We start from the raw sequence: 17,842 nt of genomic DNA on the forward strand, positions 1-17,842 counted from the left end.
CCTAAACTTTTACCTACTGTTCTAACATCCACTGATGATTTTTGTCTAAACCTATGATGGTTGTCAAATTGTCATTTTTTAAATTCCATCATTTCATCTACATTTATTAACTGGAATTAAGCAGAAAGGAAACTCTCTTTCCTTACGATTTATTTAACATGTTTTTATATCAGCATTAAGTGCATGGATTTCTATTTTATTCAATGGCAATTTTTAATTGAAATAGTTGATTTACAATATTGTGTTTCAGGTATACAGCAAAGTGATTCAGTTTATATACATATATTAATTATTTTCAATTCATAAAATGCTTATTAATTTTCAATTCATAAAGGAATTTTCAATAAATTCTTTTTTATATATAAATTTCAGTTCATTGTTTTCCATAACAGGTTATTAGAGGGCATTGACTGCAGCGCCCTGTGCTATCAGCAGGTCCTCGTTTATCTGTTTTACGCCTGGCACTGTGTGGATCTGGATTCCATACTCTGACGTTATCCCTCACCCCTTCCCCTTTATTCAGTGGCAATGGTATTGAATGCTCAAAGCGTAATAGTTTGGTGGAACCCCTCCAGGAGCCCTTTCAGACTTGTTTCTGCACCACTCTGTCATATCTGCAATATTCTTTGAGCATTTTCTTACTTTTTGGCTCTCAAAAGTGTTCCAAGTTCATATTTTAATACACCAGCCCCAGAGTCCTGATTCCCTTTAGTAGAGAACGATGTTTAGAAACCAAGATCCAGGCTCTGGTGCGCTCACTGCTACGAGATAAACATTACTTCTAGATCCTCTCAGAGGATGAAGTCAGGAAATGTGTGATATATGCACACCCCCACACACTTGCAGCTCTATCAGTTCTATAATATTCTATTTAGTTAAATGTGACAACGATGCTGCTGCTAAGTCACTTCAGTCATGTCCGACTCTGTGACCCCATAGACCGCAGCCCATCAGGCTCCCCCGTCCCTGGGACTCTCCAGGCAAGAACACTGGAGTGGGTTGCCATTTCCTTCTCCAATGTGTGAAAGTGAAAAGGGAAAGTGAAGTCGCTCAGTCATGTCTGACTCGTAGCGACCCCATGGACTGCAGCCTACCAGACTCCTCCGTCCATGGGATTTTCCAGGCAAAAGTACTGGAGTGGCTTGCCATTGAGTTCTCCGATTGACAATGATAGACGTAGATATAACCGTAGCTTGTGCTTAGTCGCTCAGGCGTGTCCGACTCTGCGATCCCATGACCGTAGCCCACCAGGCTCCTCTGTCCATGGGGATTCTCCAGGCAAGAATACTGGAGTGGGTTGTCATGCCCTCCTCCAGGGGATCTTCTAAACCCAGGGATCAAACCCAGATCTTCCACATTGCAGGCAGATTCTTCACCATCTGAGCCACCGGGGAAGCCCATGAATACTGGACTGGGTATCCTATCATTTCTCCAGGGGAGCTTCCTGACCCAGGAATCACACCAGGGTCTCCTGCACTGCAGGCGGATTCTTCACCAGCTCAGCTACCAGGGAAGCCCTATAAATAAATAAAGCTCTATAAATGTAGAGCTATCTAAACATAGATATGCAGATACACCACGAGCTTCCACTGACGCCGCCAGTTACACTTCACACAGCAGGAGTCCTTCCACCTTCTCCTTTTTGTATTTGTAACTTTTTTCTCTGCCAGTAAGAAGCCTGGCTCCTACCATCCTGTCTTTACCTGCCTGCTCAGGCTCTCTGTGTGCAAACAAACTCCCCGCCCGCTGGCCAGCTCCACACTCCCTCCTCGCCACACCTCCTCACTGGGCCACCGCGTCAGTCAGCCCTCAAAACACAGGTTTCGGGGACCAAGTCCCCCTCTCACTTCATGTCATTGGGTCCCAAGATTCAGGTCAACTCAGGCAGGTTGATACAAGACCATTTTCAGCTGTGAAAGATCCACCAGCCCATAGCCGTCCACCCTCCGAATGCAGGGTAGACTAATACAAAGGTTCATCTCTCCCTTGGTCAAGATCACTGTTTTACTCATAGATGCCCCTAACTCTGAACATCTCACCCAAAAAGAGGAGTGATAGCCTCAATCTTGCTGCCCATTAGACCCTGAACCCATTATGCAATTGAAACCATCCACTTCTGAGAATTCTGCCCAAATTGGCTCTTTGAAAATTCTGACAAAAATTAGGAGTTTTTAAACTTTTTGTCTTTATGTATTTATTTCTGGCTGTGCTGGGCTTTCCTCTAGGTGCAGTGAGAGGAGTTACTCTCTAGCTGCGGTGCGGACTTGTCACTACAATGGCTCCTCTTGTTGCAGTGCACGGCCTCTAGGCTGGGTCTTCAGTGGTTGCAGTAGCTTCTGTTCCTGGGCTCCAGAGCACAGGCGCAATAGTTGTGGTTCATGGGCTTCCTTGCTCCTTGGCATATGGGATCCTCCCAGACCAGGGATTGAACCTGTGTCTCCTGGAGTGGCAGGCAGACTCTTTCACCACTGAGCCACCAGAGAAGCCCTGTGACTTTTTTTTGAGTACCAGGGTTTGCACAATTATCAGGTTCTTATAAGATTTACAAACGGGTGACCCCTTTGCCTCCACCCTCTCCCTGAACAGCCATCAGGGCTCCCCTTGTGGCTCAGATGGTAAAGAATCTGCCTACAACACGTGAGACCCAGGTTCAATCTCTGGGTCAGGAAGATCCCCTGGAGAAGGGCATGGCTGCCCCTCCAGTACTCTTGCCTGAAGAGTTCCACGGACAGAGGAGCCTGGCGGGCTACAACTCATGGGGTAGCAGAGTCAGACACGACTGAGCAACATCTTACTTCCACTTTCTCTCAGTGCAGAACACGGAGGGAAAAAAGGCATCTCTTCGCATGACACTTACCACAGTGTAAAATCATTGGTTGGTTGCTCACAATTCTCTGGATTATAAGAGTGTTTTGAAAGCAGGTACTGAATCACTTCTCACCTTTGCCAGCCCTAGCACCTAACATACTGTCTAGTCATTGTAGACAACAGAATCTTTTTAAACTTTTCTTTAAAACGTTCCTTCCTTTCTCCTCTTTGTACTTCAGGGCTCTGTGTACTAGTCGCTCAGGACAAGAAGGCCCCGGGATCTCTGTGTACTAGTCGCTCAGGACAAGAAGGCCCCGGGGATCTCGTAACCCGTCAGGGCAGACCTTCGCCTGCAGCCACAGGACGGGAGTCCTTACAGAGATACATCCCTCCCCCGGACACTGGAATGGCCTGATGGAAAGCAGGTGTTCTCAGGGGGTGGTTTCAGCAGGCTCAGCAGCTAGATTTTTCCATCTGAGCTGTCCTCACTGCCAAACTTGAACATGGGCTTTGACCCCACCAACATGCACTTCCTCCCTCCTCTGACGCTGGATGAACTAACTCAAGGGCTTCAAATGCTTCCCATCCCACCCCCCAGGGAGCACACTGGGGATCCCCTGTTCTTTTCCTTTCAACTACATGAGTTCTACAAAGTCTACAAGAAGTAGACAATACGCATAATATCTAAACTGTTGCAAGTATAAAGAAAATGAAAATATGGAAGGCTCCCCAATCCTTTTCACATATTAGCATTACCCCAACACCAAACTTAGAGAAAGATAACACAAAAAGGAAAACTCTGTCCAATTGGACTGCAAGGAGATCAAACCACTCCATCCTAAAGGAAATCAACCTTGAATTTTCATTGGAAGGACTGATGCTGAAGCTGAAGCTCCAATACTTTGGCCACCTGATGCGAAGAGCTGACTCATTAAAAAAGACCCTGATGCTGGGAAAGATTGAAGGCAGGAGGAGAAGGGGATGCCAGAGGATGAGATGGTTGGATGGCAACACTGACTCGATGGACATGGGTTTGAGTAAGCTCCGGGAGTTGGCGATGGACAGGGAGGCCTGGTGTGCTGCAGTCCGTGGGGTCGCAAAGTCAGACATGACTTAGCAACTGAACAACAACTGATACAAAAATCCTAGTAAATATCTGGGAAATAAAATCCAAGAGTATATTATAATAATAATATATCACAACCAAGTAGGGCTTAGCCCAAATATATGAAGATGGTTCACTACTAGAAAATTAACCAGGCTAATTCAGAAAAGATGCATTTCAACAAACGCAGAGAAAGCTCTTCATAGCTCAAGCTCTATTCCTGATTTTTAAACATACTTAGCGAACTAGGGAGAAGGCAATGGCAAGCCACTCCAGCACTCTTGCCTAGAAAATCCCATGGATGGAGGAGCCTGGTAGGCTGCAGTCCGTGGGGTCGCTAAGGGTCGGACACGACTGAGCGACTTCACTTTCACTTTTCACTTTCACACATTGGAGAAGGAGATGGCAACCCACTCCAGTGTTCTTGCCTGGAGAATCCCAGGGACGGGGGAGCTTGGTGGGCTTCCGTCTATGGGGTCACACAGAGTCGGACACGACTGAAGTGACTTAGCAGCAGCAGCAGCAGCGAACTAGGGATGGATATTACAAATATAATATTTAACAGTGAACCATTAGAATCATTCCCATTGAAGTCTGAAGAGAGACTGTCTGTATTGTATTACTGATCACAGGCAATGTAGTGAGATCGGAAATTAAAGTGAGGATTGTACGCATCAAAGAAGGGGAGACCGTAACGTCAGTATGACTGTCTACCTAGTAAATCCAAAACAAACAGTAAGCAATAAAGACTAATCAGAGTTCAGCAAGATGACCAGATGTAAGACTTTTTTTGAAAAATGAAAACAACCATATAAAACAGCTTTTGGTCTTGTTATAAATCAAATAAATTTGAATTAAAACAATGCCTTACAAATCATCATTAATTTTTAAAATTCAGTGGTACAATCTTACAGGAAGTGATTTGGCAATAAGAGCCAGAAAAAGATTCATCCTTTGACTTCTCCTGAGACTCTATCCTAAGGAAATATTCTAAGACATATAATACCGAAAGAAGTTCATAGACTATTTTTACAGAAAAATAGTGGGGAAATGCAGACGTTTTTAACACTGCTGGTCACTTTCCCCTTGAAGCTCTCTTCCCTATCCTTTCACATTTAGAAAGGAGGATGTGAAAGGCAAGAGGAAGCAGGGGTTTTAGAATTGCCTGTATCGGAAACCGGAAGCTGGTCTCCGCTCCTACGTGAGGTCAGGTCTGAAGCCGCAGACTGCAGAACCCATCCAGAAAGGAGAAGCAGGCAAGGTCAAGTGAGAAGAGAGTGGCTGGGGAAACCCAACAAGGGAACCAGAGAGTAAAGGGGTCAAAAGAACGCCCTGAGTCCCAAGGGGAACAGAAGTCTGCAGACGCAAAAAAGAGAAAATTCTGCAGAATCCCTGTGACCAGTTCAGCGAAATGTGTTCTCCAATGTCTCCTTTATTCCTGGAACATTTTAAGGATGCTCCCTTTCTGTTCTTCAATACCACCTTCTTCAACTCGCCTTTTTCTTCTATCCCATTCACTCATCCAGCCCTCCTCCTATTTATCAAACATATATTTCCTGAATGGCCACTATAAGCTTGGCATTGTGATATGCCATGAAGCTATGCGATAAACACAAGAAAACCCTTGTCCTCAAGAACTCACGTAGTTGGGACATCTCTGGTGATTCAGTGGTTAAGACTCCACACTTCCACTGGAGGAGGAGCAGGTTCAACCCCTGGTAGGGGAACTAAGGTCCCACATGCCACATGGCACGGCCAAAACGTTTAAACAAAAAAATAAAATAATTACCTAGCTGACTTTCCTTTTTCTGACGGTCTCACATGTTCCCCAAGGTTCCTGCCCAGACCTTCTCTCCCACCCCCACCCACGGCTCCGGCTGTCTCCCTGGCTGTTTCATCTGGCTCCCTGCAGACATCTCACACTCAGGACTGCAAGCTCCAGGTGTTCACCAGATACTCATGGGCCACCAAACTGGAAGATGTCTCATTACCAACCGAGAAACTCCTAAGCTGTCCATCAACTTCCCTGTCTTTCACCACTTAGATCCACAACCAGATGGCAATTCTTAACAGTACCATCATCTCCTAAAAGCTTCTCGAATGGCTCTTTCCTATCCATTCTTTGTAACTCTGCATTAATTTCGGGCCATCATTACCTTGAAATAGCCTAACTATCCAATATCTTTCCCTTCCAGTCTACCATTATTATTGATAACATATATATCTTTTCAAAATGCAAGTTGCATTTATTTCCTCCCTCAGGAAGACCCACCATTGCTCTCTACCCACGCATTTTATTCCCACGTTGTGGACCTTTTGATTTCTGCTTCATCTCCTACCGCTATGCTGGCAAAACAGAATTGCTTATACCTCCCAACCCAAGAAGTTTTGGCCATGCTGTATGCCATTCTCAGCTCAAGGTGCCTCCACCCTTTTTCCCATCTGACAAATACCGACACATTTTTTTTTAAGGAATCAGTTCAGGCACTCAGTCATGTCCAACTGTGACCCCATGGACTGCAGCACGCCAGGCCTCCCTGTCCATCACCAACTCCTGGAATTTACTCAAACTCATGTCCATTGAGTCAGTGATGCCATCCAGCCATCTCATTCTCTGTCGTCACCTTCTCCTCCTGCCTTCTATCTTTGCCAGCATCAGGGTCTTTCCCAATGAGTCAGTTCTTCGCATCAGTTGGCCAAAGTATTGAAGTTTCAGCTTCAGCATCAGTCCCTCCAATGAATATTCAGGACTGATTTCCTTTAGGATTGACTGGTTTGATCTCCTTGCAGTCCATGCAGGATCTTAATTCTCCAGCCTGGGATTGAACCCATGACCCCTGCACTGGTATCGCAGTCTTAACCACTGGACTGCCAAGGAAGTCCCCTGACACCTTTCTAAGTAAGCTCAAGTACTACTGGCTCTGTAAAGAGTTTCCCATCTCCTCCAAACAAAACTGTCTAAATTTTCCATTGAGCTCCATGCTTACAGTGTACTTCTATTAAGGAAGAATCACATTTGTTTTCTACTCATATAGACATCTATATAATGTTTGTTTAGTTATCGTCTTCCACATTGGAGTGACAACATAAACCCCCAGGGTAGAGACCATGCACTTTTCATTTGTTAGTGCCCTGGACCCAGCATAATGGTCACAAGTCTTAACTGAAAGAACAAATAAGTCACAGAATAATGAATGGAAAAAGAAAAGTGTTTCAGAAAAAGGCGACATGAATACTAGGGTACGACATGTACTGCAGAAAGCCGACTGAGAAGGCGCAGACTGAGCGATGGAACGAAACTCAAAGAAGAAAGGGGGGTGTTAGGGAAAAACTTACACTTGGCCAGCAAGGCATCCGGTCAAAAAACTTCCCAGAGTAGATGGGTCTGATGCGATCTGGAGGTTCTACTCCTGGTTCATGGTTCTCAGCTTCCCCTTGCTCCTCAGGTTGCTGGGCCAACTGGCACTCAGAAGGTTCTATCACCAAGCCCATTTGGGGCTCTGGAGGCTCCATTTCAGCTGGCTCTGGGCAGGGGAGCCCCATGTCCACCTCCACAGGAGGCTCCGTCTCTGCGCTGGGCTTCATCACCACACAGGCGGGCTCTCCTCCGAGTTCCCCTCTAGGCTCCATCCCCAGAGCAGGCAGCTTGCCCGCTGATGCCCCGAACCCTTCGGGGTCACCAGTCACAGGACATCGCCTGCCCCCTGAAGCCTGTGGACTTCCACACGCCCGGCCCAGTGGAGGCTGTGTTACCCTTCCTGGACAATACCCTGCCAGAAAACGCTCCTTTTCAAAACCCACTCTTCCGGGCAACGCACTCAGAGGAGGTTTTGTTTCCTGTGAGGCTGAGACCCTGTGGACCCCTAAATTACTGCCGTCCATGAAGGCCCTAGAAACATTCTGTCTTTTCAGTCTCAGTTCAAGCCGCTCGCTGGACGGAGGTCTTACTTCTGGCGACGCCACCCTCTCCTCACTACACGGGAAATCTTGTAAGCCCACTCTGAGCGCCAGCTCCCTGGGAGCTGTCGTTCCCATGAAGACGGTCCTCTCTTCTAAGCCATCCTTTCCTTCCGGAGAGAGTCCCCGCTGCGCGCTCAGAGCACATTTCCTCCCCGACACCGTCACTCCCGGTCCAAGGGCACTCATCTCTGAGGGGTGAGCTGCACCGGGCTGGAGGGGAGCTCCTAACCCTTTGGGGGACGGCACTCTCAGAAAAGAGCACATCACCGCCCTGAGTCCCTGCGCCTCCAGCGCCGAGCGGGCTTCGCGGGGAAGCGGAGGCGAGCGCTGTTTGCCGGTTGCCTGGGAGACGGGGGCGGGCCTGCAGCGCCGCGCTGCGCGCGCCTTTGCCTCTCCCGGCTCGCTCCTTGCCTCCCGCGTGACCTTCCCTCTCCCGGCTCGCTCCCTGCCTCCCGCCTGACCTTCCCTCTCCCGGCTCGCTCCCTGCCTCCCGCGTGACCTTCCCTCTCCCGGCTCGCTCCCTGCCTCCCGCCTGACCTTCCCTCTCCCGGCTCGCTCCCTGCCTCCCGCCTGACCTTCCCTCTCCCGGCTCGCTCCCTTCCTCCCGCCTGACCTTCCCTCCTCTCCCGGCTCGCTCCTTGCCTCCCGCCTGACCTTCCCTCTCCCGGCTCGCTCCCTGCCTCCCGCCTGACCTTCCCTCCTCTCCCGGCTCGCTCCCTGCCTCCCGCCTGACCTTCCCTCTCGCGCCTCGCTCCCTGCCTCCCGCCTGACCTTCCCTCCTCTCCCGGCTCGCTCCTTGCCTCCCGCCTGACCTTCCCTCTCCCGGCTCGCTCCTTGCCTCCCGCCTGACCTTCCCTCTCGCGCCTCGCTCCCTGCCTCCCGCCTGACCTTCCCTCTCGCGGCTCGCTCCTCGCCTCCCGCCTGACCTTCCCTCCTCTCCCGGCTCGCTCCCTGCCTCCCGCCTGACCTTCCCTCCTCTCCCGGCTCGCTCCTTGCCTCCCGCCTGACCTTCCCTCTCGCGGCTCGCTCCCTGCCTCCCGCCTGACCTTCCCTCCTCTCCCGGCTCGCTCCCTGCCTCCCGCCTGACCTTCCCTCTCCCGGCTCGCTCCCTGCCTCCCGCCTGACCTTCCCTCTCCCGGCTCGCTCCCTGCCTCCCGCCTGACCTTCCCTCTCGCGGCTCGCTCCCTGCCTCCTGCCTGACCTTCCCTCTCGCGGCTCGCTCCTTGCCTCCCGCCTGACCTTCCCTCTCCTGGCTCGCTCCTTGCCTCCCGCCTGACCTTCCCTCCTCTCCCGGCTCGCTCCTTGCCTCCTGCCTGGTGCCTGCGTCCTCTTACCCTCTCCTCCCACCCCTCGTTAGTAGACTGGAGGGCAAGAAAATTACTTGCCATACGTGGTTCTGGGCTCTAGAGCAAATGATGCCCAGCTTCTCTTTGGTTTCCCAAATCGGGCGGTCCGCTCAGGGTGGGTTCAGCCAGGGGTCTCCCCCGCTACGGGCCTGTTAACTTCAATGGTGTGCGAGGAAAAAATAACCCTGTCTCTGGCGGTGAGCACCAGTTTTACGCCCTGGCTTGTGAAAGTGCCTGCAAACTGCATGCAGTTCTTTCAGTGCTTAAGAACTCCTTTTAAAAAGTCTGTGAAGTTATGTTTGGCAGCTGTGGTAAGGACTATCTTAAAAGTGTGACTTACACTTCAATAACTATACTGAACCTTGATAGTATATTAAAAAGCAGAGACATTACTTTGCCAACCAAAGTCCGTCTAGTCAAGGCTATGGTATTTCCCGTGGTCATGTATGGATGTGAGAGTTGGACTGAGAAGAAAGCTGATCGCCGAAGAATCGATGCTTTTGAACTGTGGTGTTGGAGAAGACTCTTGAGAGTCCCTTGTACTGCAAGGAGATCCAACCAGTCCATTCTAAAGGAGATCAATCCTGGGTGTTCATTGAAAGCACTGATGCTAAAGCTGAAACTGCAGTACTTTGGCCACCTCATGCGACGAGTTGACTCACTGGAAAAGACTCTGATGCTGGGAAAGGTTGGGGGCGGGAGGAGAAGGGGATGACGGAGAATGAGATGGCTGGATGGCATCACCGACTCTGTGGACATGAGTTTGAGTGAACTCCGGGAGTTGGTGATGGATAGGGAGGCCTGGCGTGCTGTGATTCATGGGGTCGCGGAGAGTCGGACACGACTGAGCAACTGAACTGAACAGAGCGTTTCAGGTAAATATATTAAAGCTTGGAATGAGTTATGCAATAATGCATGATGGAGTTTTAAATTTATTTGGTGATCTCTGCTGCACTGGGTCTCCGCGGTGCAAGGCGTTTCTCCAGGTGCAGTGAACGGGGTCTACTCTCCAGTGGCGATGCGAGGGCTTCTCACCGCGAGGGCTTCTCTTGTTGGAGAGCACGGGCTCCAGGGCTCAGTAGTTGCGGCTCAGGCTTAGCCTCCCAGAGGCATGTAGGACCTTCCCAGACCAGGGATAGAATCTGGTATCATCTGCGACAGCAGATGGACTCCCAACCACTGGACCACCAGAGAAGCCCCGAATATTGGATTTTTAAAATAATGTGGCAAACTCAAACTTAGATATGGGATTTTCTTTAAACTCTTTCAAGTTTTAATGAATGTGTATTTAAATATTTATCATGTTCTACATATACTGGGGGCTTCCCTGGTGGCTCTGCTGGTAAGAATCTGCCCACAATTCAAGAGACCTGGGTTCGATCCTTGGGTCAGGAAGATCCTCTGGAGAAGGAAATGGCAACCTACCCCAGTATTCTTGCCTGGGAAATCCCATGGACAGAGGAGCCCGGTGTGCTACAGTCCACGGGGTCCCAAAGGAGTCAAACACACCTTTTCAACTAGACAACCACAATAAGGGATAGGTACCCATCAAGTAAACCAATGAATAAGGTCGTTTCACAAGATGAGTGAAGAGTGTCATGAAGAAAATGGAGCACTGGGATATGGACGGAAGCTCCTTTAGAATCAGCAGGTTTAGCAGCCCCTTTGGTGGGTGACACGGAGCTGAGGCTGCAGGATGCCCTGTAAACACATGAGCTTTTGAAACGCGAGCAGCTCGGGTTCCCACTTTTTCTCATTGCCTTGCCACCAGGCCTACAATTCCTTCTGTCAGAATTAACTTTCGTGTTTTCTCCAAACTGTCCCAGCTAAAAGCAAACGTTACCATTCATCACTATCTATGCAAAGAGTCATTCTTCAACTACACAATCAAGGGAAAACAGATTTCCTGGAGGAGAAGGGAGAAGACATGGAGTGTTGTGGGTGGTTGGGAGACACAAGGTACTGGGAATTCTCCAGTCCATGTTTAGAGATTTGGGGGCAAAGGCAGCCCTTGAATGCTGTGCTGAGTTCTGTATGACTGTATTTAGGCTCTATCCATTTTGTAGTTTCCTTAAGAAATTTTATCAACTAGTAGGATCTTACATTTGATACAAAAATGTATCAAATTATCTGTCCTCCTCAGGTATCCTGGGTTAGGAAAAAAAAACACAGCGTATTGTGAGTCATAGTACAAGGGCAAAGCTTTACTGTGGCATTTCCAGCTCTCCAAAACTACCACTGCATCTTAGAAGTACCAGCCGCTGAGCAGCACTTCCCCAGGCAAACATTATGGCTAAACTATAAAATACTGTGGAATGTATTCATGAATGAAGTGAGGTGTTTTTCGTTTTGTTTTTTTTTTTTTTTTTGGCCATGACCTGTGGCTTGCTGGTCTTAGTTCCAAGACCATTGAACACAGGCCCCAGTATTGAAAATGAGGAGTTCTAATGAGGAACGCGGGGCTGGAAGAAGCACAAGCTGGAATCAAGATTGCCGGGAGAAATATCAGTAACCTCAGATATGCAGATGACATCACCCTTATAGCAGAAAGTGAAGAGGAACTCAAAGGCCTCTTGATGAAAGTGAAAGAGGAGAGTGAAAAGGTTGGCTTGAAGCTCAACATTCAGAAAACAAAGATCATGGCATCTGGTCCCATCACTTCATGGGAAATAGATGGAAAAACAGTGGAAACAGTGTCAGACTTTATTTTTTGGGGCTCCAAAATCACTGCAGATGCTGATTGCAGCCATGAAATTAAAAGACGCTTACTCCTTGGAAGGAAAGTTATGACCAACCTAGATAGCATATTAAAAAGCAGAGACATTACTTTGCCAACAAAGGTCCATCTAGTCAAGGCTATGGTTTTTCCCATGGTCATGTATGGATGTGAGAGTTGGACTGTGAAGAAAGCTGAGTGCCGAAGATTTGCTGCTTTTGAACTGTGGTATGGAGAAGACTCTTGAGAGTCCCTTGGACTGCAAGGAGATCCAACCAGTCCATCCTAAAGGAGACCAGTCCTGGGTGTTCATTGGAAGGACTGATGCTGAAGCTGAAACTGCAATACTTCGGCCACCTCATGCGATGAGTTGACTCACTGGAAAAGACTCTGATGCTGGGAGGGATTGGGGGCGGGAGGAGAAGGGGACGACAGAGAATGAGATGGATGGATGTCATCACCGACTCGATGGACATGAGTCTGAGTGAACTCCGGGAGTTGGTGATGGACAGGGAGGCCTGGCGTGCTGTGATTCATGGGGTCGCAGAGAGTCGGACATGACTGAGCGACTGAACTGAACTGAACTGAATGACTAAACTGCCAGGAAATTCGCTCATGAAGGAGGTGAGTTAATAGACAAAATCGGTAAAAAAGAAATGAATAAGGAAGCAATAGCCTAGAACAATGATGGGGACTTCCTTAACAATGAATAAATTTTGGCATCCACGTATTACCTGAGAGGTCTTCTTAAGTCAGGTGTTCACCATTCTAAGCACGGTATGGACCTAACAGAAACAGAAGATATTAAGAAGAGGTGGCAAGAATACACAGAAGAACTGTACAAAAAAGATCTTCATGACAAAGATAGTCACGATAACGTGATCACTGACCTAGAGCCAGACATCTTGGAATGTGAAGTCAAGTGGGCCTTAGAAAGCATCACTACGAACAAAGCTAGTGGTGGTGATGGAATTCCAGTTGAGCTATTTCAAATCTTGAAAGATGATGCTGTGAAAGTGCTGCACTCAATATGCCAGCAAATTTGGAAAACTCAGCAGTGGCCACAGGACTGGAAAAGGTCAGTCTTCATTCCAATCCCAAAGAAAGGCAATGCCAAAGAATGTTCAAACTACCGCACAACTGCACTCATCTCACACGCTAGCAAAGTGATGCTCAAAATTCTCCAAGCCAGGCTTCAGCAATATGTGAACCGTGAACTCCCAGATGTTCAAGCAGGTTTTAGAAAAGGCAGAGGCACCAGAGATCAAATTGCCAACATCCGCTGGATCATGGAGAAAGCAAGAGAGTTCCAGAAAAACATCTATTTCTGCTTCATTGACTATGCCAAAGCCTTTGACTGTGTCGATCACAATAAACTGTGGAACATTCTGAAAGAGATGGGAATCCCAGACCACCTGACCTGCCTCTTGAGAAACCTGTATGCAGGTCAGGAAGCAACAGTCAGAACTGTACATGGAACAACAGACTGGTTCCAAATAGGAAAAGGAGTACGTCAAGGCTGTATATTGTCCCCTTGCTTATTTAACTTATATGCAGAGTATATCATGAGGAACGCTGGGCTGGAAGAAGCACAAGCTGGAATCAAGATTGCCAGGAGAAATATCAATAACCTCAGATATGCAGATGACACTACCCTTATGGCAGAAAGTGAAGAGGAACTCAAAAGCCTCTTGATGAAAGTGAAAGAGGAGAGTGAAAAGGTTGGCTTGAAGCTCAACATTCAGAAAACAAAGATCATGACATCTGGTCCCATCACTTCATGGGAAATAGATGGAAAAACAGTGGAAACAGTGTCAGACTTTATTTTTTTGGGCTCCAAAATCACTGCAGATGCTGATTGCAGCCAGGAAATTAAAAGACGCTTACTCCTTGGAAGGAAAGTTATGACTAACCTAGATAGCATATTGAAGAGCAGAGACATTACTTTGCCAACAAAGGTCCGTCTAGTCAAGGCTATGGTTTTTCCCTTGGTCATGTATGGATGTGAGAGTTGGACTGTGAAGAAAGCTGATCACCGAAGAATTGATGCTTTTGAACTGTGGTATGGAGAAGACTCTTGAGAGTCCCTTGTACCGCAAGGAGATCCAACCAGTCCATTCTAAGGGAGATCGATCCTGGGAGTTCATTGAAAGCACTGATGCTAAAGCTGAAACTGCAGTACTTTGGCCACCTCATGCGACGAGTTGACTCACTGGAAAAGACTCTGATGCTGGGAAAGGTTGGGGGCGGGAGGAGAAGGGGACGACGAAGAATGAGATGGCTGGATGGCATCACCGACTCTGTGGACATGAGTTTGAGTGAACTCCGGGAGTTGGTGATGGACAGGGAGGCCTGGAGTGCTGTGATTTATGGGGTCGCGGAGAGTCGGACACGACTGAGCAACTGAACTGAACTGAACTCACCATTCTAAATGTAATTAAACTCAGGAGTTCCTTTGCGGTCCAGTGGTTAGGACTTGGTGCTTTCACTGCCAAGAGCCGGGTTTGATTTCTGCTTGGGGAACTAAGATCCCAAAAACCACGTGGCACTGCCAAAAAAAAGTAACTTCACAAATATTTTGGTGGTCCCTATTATGTCAATCAAAGTTCCTCTGGGAGGAATTGAAATCATGAATAAATTATGGTCCTGGCCCTTAAGAACCTTAAAATCCTAATGGGAATGAAAGCCTAAGGAGGAAATTCTAGGCAGACACTTTCTAACTGTAAAATAAGGCAGACATATCAGAACTATTATACAGAGTAAAGTACCATGAAATTACAGGAACAAGATCTCTCCAGTAGAAGAATCTTCAGATGCTATCCAGAGGAGCCTGCAACCTGGCCAAGGTGAGACCTGAGTGATGAGAGGGCATGGTGTTCAAGACGCAGAGAAAAAAGTGGTCAAAGATGCCAAAACGAAAAATGGCGACACTGTGGATCACAGAGCAGATCGGTATGATTAGGGCACAAGGTGTGTATTGGGAGGAGGGGGGACTTAGAAAGAAAGAAACATGGGCTGGGACCGGAGCTGAAGAACTTTGCTAAACTGTTTAGCAATGGAATGCTTCTGAGTAGGAGCGACTGGCCAAGGGGTAAAGAATGGATTGAAGAGGCAGGAGCATTCATTAACCCCAGTTTATATGAATACTATCATGGCCCAGGCTTTGGGAATATAGCTCAGATATGGGGATTAGAGAATTTTGGGTGATAGAATGGACATGAAGAGCTGAAAATAATTCTGCTTTTTCAGGTCGAGGTGACTGAGAGACTATGAATACCAGTCATCAAGCAGAAGCAGGTTTGGGATGCATAGCTCTTGTTTTGGACATACTGTTGACTAGCCAAAATTAATATGACATATCCTATTTCCTGATTCTTCCTGGGACTGTTCAACAGGTATCACCATGACTAACACACAATACTGGAACCACCCCTGGGGATAAAGTGCCACAGACACCATTTACACATGACACATAATGCTCTCAGGGTTAGTAACTGGGGAGCTGGTCTGAAACACTGGCTGCTCAAGGATTCAAATTACCTTCATTGCAAAATGCCACCTGAGTACCCACAGGGTACCTTAGTCCAAGTACATGTGTGCGTGTGTGCATGCTTAGTCATGCAGTCGTTTCCGACTCTTGGTGACCTCATGGACTGTAGCCCGCCAGGCTCCACTGTCTGTGGAATTTTCTAGGCAAGAGTATTGGGGTGAGTTACCATTTCCTACTCCAGGGATCTCTAAAATAAATATGAATACAATACAGAGACATTATCATTAATAAATGAAACAAATACAATAGTATGATTACTGCAAATGATTCTATATAAAAATACCATGAAGTTATAGTTCACAGAAAATGGAAACAATGATTGACCTCACCCCTACTATGTGAAAAATGTACACCAAAAAACGGAGAGATCAGTGTATGTAAGAATGGCAAAGACCCCCAAGTACGACACTACCTAACCATGCTATGAGGAAACCCAAACCAGGAGGCAGGCCATATGCAGGTATTCTGGCCGACAGCCCCAGCTGAGCTCCCAGACATGCTGAGGTGACGGGAGCCCCAGGACTGACCCCCGGCCGTGACATCAGAAAATCCCCTAAGCCCACTCAACCCCCAGAACCAAGAGACACTAATTGTTTTAAATGACTACACTTTGGAGTCATTTGTTTCTGAACAATAGATAACTGGGACAGTAATAAACAGAAAAATAAAAAGCATATTGCAGAGAGTCTGACATGTTTTAGATTGCATAAAGTGGAGAAACTATATAGAGTTGAATATAACAGTAACTTTGCAAAAACAAGGTTACACTACCTCTGGGAAAAAGAACTAAGTAGTCAGAAGACAGGAGTGAGGCTTTTCAACATAAATCATTTGCATTTTGATTCACAAGAACAAACTAATGACAAAATAAAAAGGTGATACACGTGGATGGCATAAAAATGAAAACAGTGGTGCTAACTTTAGAAAATGAGTGACTTGAACTTTTATTTAAAAATACTTTCATCTATTTTCCTTATAAATCAATACATAAGGGTGTTCTGTATCTGTCAAGTAGTACAACACATTTTATAATAGAATGCTTACATCATGGATATCCTGAACCTAAAGTACCAATTCCAGAATACAGGTGGCACTGGAGAGAGTTGTCCTTAATCCCAGCTGTCAATCAATACTGATGTCCTCAAAACAGGGCTATAAATAATAAACAGCAAACTGAAAAAAACAGCCCTCATCCTGAAGAAAAATCGATTTAACGCTCTACCGAATTCCAAAAGGATTTTTGTTTTGTTTGGTTTCAGATGCCCAGACTGCCTGTTGTCTGAGATTGTAGTGAAACAATTTTTTTTTAACTTTTTATTTTATACTGGAGTACAGCCAATTAACAATGTTTGTGATAGTTTCAAGTGAGACTCAGCCATACATGTATGTGTATCCACTCTCCCCAGAGTGGCTTCTCAGGTGTCACAGTGGTGAAGAACCCACCTGCCCATGCAGGCGACGCAAGAAACTCGTATTTGACCCCTGGGTCCGGAAGAGGCCCTGGAGTAGGAAATGGCAACCTACTCGTCTCCTTGCCTGGAACATTCCATGGACAGAGAAGCCTGGCAGGTTACGGTGCCTGGCGTTTCAGGACTCAATGGCGAACACGCATTCTCCTCCAAACTCCCCTCCCAGCGGGGCTGCCATCTAACATTGAGCAGAGCTCCCGGCACTACACAGTAGGTGCTCGCTGGTTATGCGTTTAAAATATAGCAGCGTGTACATGTCCATTCCAAACTCCCTATCCCTTCCCTCCTGGCAAACATGTTAGTTCTCTAACTTCCTGCAAAGGAAGCTGATGAATGTCTTGGGTTCTTTAATGGAACTGTGCGTAGGAACTCAGGTTCTGAGGCAGTCTGCAATTTAAAGACGATTTCAGCACCTACTCCGCCGTGACTCCGGACAAGTTACACAATCTCCGTGCCTCGAATTCTATACCAGTTAAACAGGCAGGGCACAGTCATCAATTCCACAAACGTGACTGAGGACTTCCAGGCTGTCAGTCAGTGTGCTAGACAGCGGCGAGACCCCTCTGCGGAGGTCATATTCCAGTGGAGGACGTCTCAGAGTGAAAGCCTCCGAGCCTAGGAAGAAGAATGGATTAATTCCTGTGAAGAATCTAGTACAGACAGTAACCCATGACAGGACATTCTCTGTAAAAGCTACCTATTATTTCATAACGTGCCCTTCTCCACCAAAAGCCGGTGAAACTCTCGGGAGAGCAGGCTATCATGGAAGGCCTCCCCGCCGAAAGACACCTCTGGGCGCCACCCTCCTCGCCGGGGTAGACGCCCCTCGGCAGCCCTCACCCAGCCATCCACCCCCGCGGACGCGCGTCAGGAGCCGCTCTCTGCCAG

At 47.5% G+C, this 17,842-nt stretch overlaps 1 protein-coding gene across 1 annotated transcript in view; it reads right to left on the reverse strand.

The window, feature by feature from the left end:
- Positions 1-8,519, reverse strand: part of EFHB (EF-hand domain family member B) — a 60,634-nt gene extending 52,115 nt beyond the window's left edge. Inside the window, exon 1 of the mRNA XM_055417111.2 lies at positions 7,250-8,519. Within this exon, the coding sequence (XP_055273086.2) occupies positions 7,250-8,137 (888 nt within the window). The 5' untranslated portion in view covers positions 8,138-8,519. The remainder of the gene's footprint in view (positions 1-7,249) is intronic.
- Positions 8,520-17,842: the final 9,323 nt, after the last annotated feature.

The sequence above is a fragment of the Moschus berezovskii genome, chromosome 1 (genome assembly GCF_049115385.1).
Source record: "Moschus berezovskii isolate FMDL1 chromosome 1, NW_MosBer_1.0, whole genome shotgun sequence".
Taxonomy (NCBI): domain Eukaryota; kingdom Metazoa; phylum Chordata; class Mammalia; order Artiodactyla; family Moschidae; genus Moschus; species Moschus berezovskii.